We start from the raw sequence: 2,636 nt of genomic DNA on the forward strand, positions 1-2,636 counted from the left end.
GCCCGTGTGGCTTGCAATAGCTGACAGGTTTTGGGGCAAGGGCTCCGGCCGCTGTCAAAAGGGAAGCCCACTGGCTACCTAGGTACCTACTCTGTACGGAGTACTCGGTGCTGGTAATGAACGAGCCACACGAGCCCTCCTCCTCCTGTTGCCAGTCCAGTAAATACCAGTAAATTTACTGGTAATCCGTAGTTGGTAGGTAGAGCGGTATCGCCCCATTTCGTAATGGATTAGCCCACCAAGCAGGCCTTGCCATGCAAAGAGCTCTTTGGCCCACCCAGCGATCCGCGATGGCTTGCGCTGGCTGTCGTCGACACACACCACCCACCCCCCGTGGTGTCAATCCGCGGTGGCGCTCCTCTCTAACAATTTTTAATATTTTTGCTTCCACTCCTACCCCCCCCCCAAGCCAGATCCACAGGTCGTTATGGCGAGTCCCCCCCTGTTGGTGCAACCGCATGGCGCTTCGTTAGCGCCACACCCTCGAGTCACTGAGCAAGCAAGCAAACCAAGCAACCAAGCAAAAACTGCACCAGAACTCACTGCTCACCATTGCCAAGTGTTCGATCAATGGCGACGCCACTGGGGCTCCTTTGCCATGGAGGCGTTTACCCATATAAACGCCAATATGGATACTTTTTTCATTGCCACAGAAAACGGCCAGACGCCACGCCCCCCCCATCCCTCCTTCCTCATTTCTTCGTCACAAGTCGGTTTGGGTTCCTTCCAATCAACCACGTACCAGTATTAAACCTCTCAGGTCAGCACACAGGGATCGGAAACCATACAAGCACCACAAGCCATTTTGCCTACTTTCAATTGCAAGGTCTCACAGATCACTCGGTGGATAAACCCTCCCGATCTGATATACGACCGCTCCCCACACACAGTCCTCTTGTCGACCGGGCCAAGGCTGTTTTCTGCAGTACGCCCCGTCATATTTATACCACCCTTAACCCCCCATCTCAAAAAAGAACGATACATAAATAGTCTAGTTCCAAGTCGGCCACTTTCTTCTACACCACCCGAGACAGTATCCACGATATCAATACTCTATCTGCCTTTCGTCCATACAAGTTCGATCTGGTCCTCTGAGCTACACCTGACAACTTCCCCTCCTTTTCACCCAAACATCTTGGTCAAGATATTGTGAAGAAAAGGGACCGAATTCACAAAGAACGGGACCAAAAGCAAGTGCAGCAAGTGCAACGACACAGTCAACTATGGCAGTCCCCCTCGCCTACGCCCCGACGACAAGCAACCAATTGTGTAACCGGCCCCCTCGACCTCCCCCTTCGCCCCCGATGGACGACTCTCGTTGCTCTCTTCCTTCCATCTCCAACTTGCTGGGTCTCGCGGACGCTGGCTCGCCCACGACAGACCCATCACCGACATCATATCGAGGATCTCCTCAGTCAGAAGGTAAAAAGCACTCAACAAACGCAGTCCGAGTGCCCTGAATCAAAAGCTAACTTAAACATCCACAGCCCTTCCATTCTCACATGGGCGAAGCAGACGAGAATCTGGCAGTCTTGGGAGCCGTCCGAGCTCCAGACACTCGGGAGCGTTCCAGCATCGCCGCGGCCTTCCGCCTACGCCGCCTCTCAGCACAGATCACACATATGACAACTACAACTCACCATCGAGCCAAAAAAGAGGCCACTTCCCCTTTGATTCGAGCTCGTGTCACCGCGTCCATGAGACGACACCTCCGCTTGAGCCGGAAACCCGACAGCAACTACAAGGCCCATCGCGGGCACCACGTCTGTCGATTCCCGTGCCGCCGCAGCGCTTTGCTCACCCACAATCAATACAGCAGCAAGCAGTGCCCAACTACTACAACGGGCCTGTTCAGCATTCCATGGTGCTCGCCCCGGGACAGGCTGTTCCTCACTACGGACAGCAGCAGCAGCAGCAGCCACTGCCGCACGCTTTCCCTCCTCAGTCGGCGCCCGAGAGCCAACAATTGTGGCAGCACCATCATTACCTGCACCCTTCCCAGAACAGCGTCTACCCACAAAGTCAGGACAAGTACCTTTGCCCGACTTGCAACAAGGCCTTTAGCCGGCCGAGCAGTCTGCGGATCCACAGCCACTCGCACACGGGCGAGAAGCCCTACAAGTGCGCGCATCCGGGATGCGGGAAAGCATTCAGCGTGCGCAGCAACATGAAGCGTCACGAACGAGGCTGCCACTCTGCCAGCGTCATGGGAGGTCGACCGATGGTCTAGGATGGGGACACGAAACTACTCTACGAATATGCAGCACGATGGGACATGCATGGTCTGTATCATGAATGCACGGGTGTGGGTAGACCGTGCGTGGGGTCAGATGGCCCAAAGGAGGGGACATGCACAGACATTACTCGATTTTCTTTTTGATCATTTTTTTTTTATCATTTTATTCACTTGTTTTTTTTTGCGGTTCTTGTTGGTTGGCGAGGCGTTTCGGAAGGCATTGAATTCCTCATTGGATGTGATTTGGAATTTGTGCAAAAATGGCCGGGGTCGAGCCTGGCTTGGTTGGCTATTGGTTGGACCTAGCCAGGACAATGTTTAACTATTGGTGGTTTCGAAAAGAGACAGAGTGTACAAAATTGAACTGTGGATCAATTTTGAAAAGCAGTATTAGATGTTG

General features: G+C 53.5%; 1 protein-coding gene across 1 annotated transcript; it reads left to right on the plus strand.

Moving 5' to 3' along the window:
* Positions 1-1,304: 1,304 nt before the first annotated feature.
* BBA_03181 (putative zinc finger protein) lies at positions 1,305-2,230 on the plus strand (the record flags this gene model as incomplete). Its single annotated transcript, XM_008598278.1, has 2 exons — positions 1,305-1,422; positions 1,488-2,230. The coding sequence occupies 2 exons, from the start codon at positions 1,305-1,307 to the stop codon at positions 2,228-2,230; spliced, it is 861 nt and encodes a 286-aa protein (XP_008596500.1).
* Between the last annotated feature and the right edge of the window lie 406 nt (positions 2,231-2,636).

Source organism: Beauveria bassiana (genome assembly GCF_000280675.1).
Source record: "Beauveria bassiana ARSEF 2860 unplaced genomic scaffold BBA_S00006, whole genome shotgun sequence".
In the NCBI taxonomy this organism is placed as follows: domain Eukaryota; kingdom Fungi; phylum Ascomycota; class Sordariomycetes; order Hypocreales; family Cordycipitaceae; genus Beauveria; species Beauveria bassiana.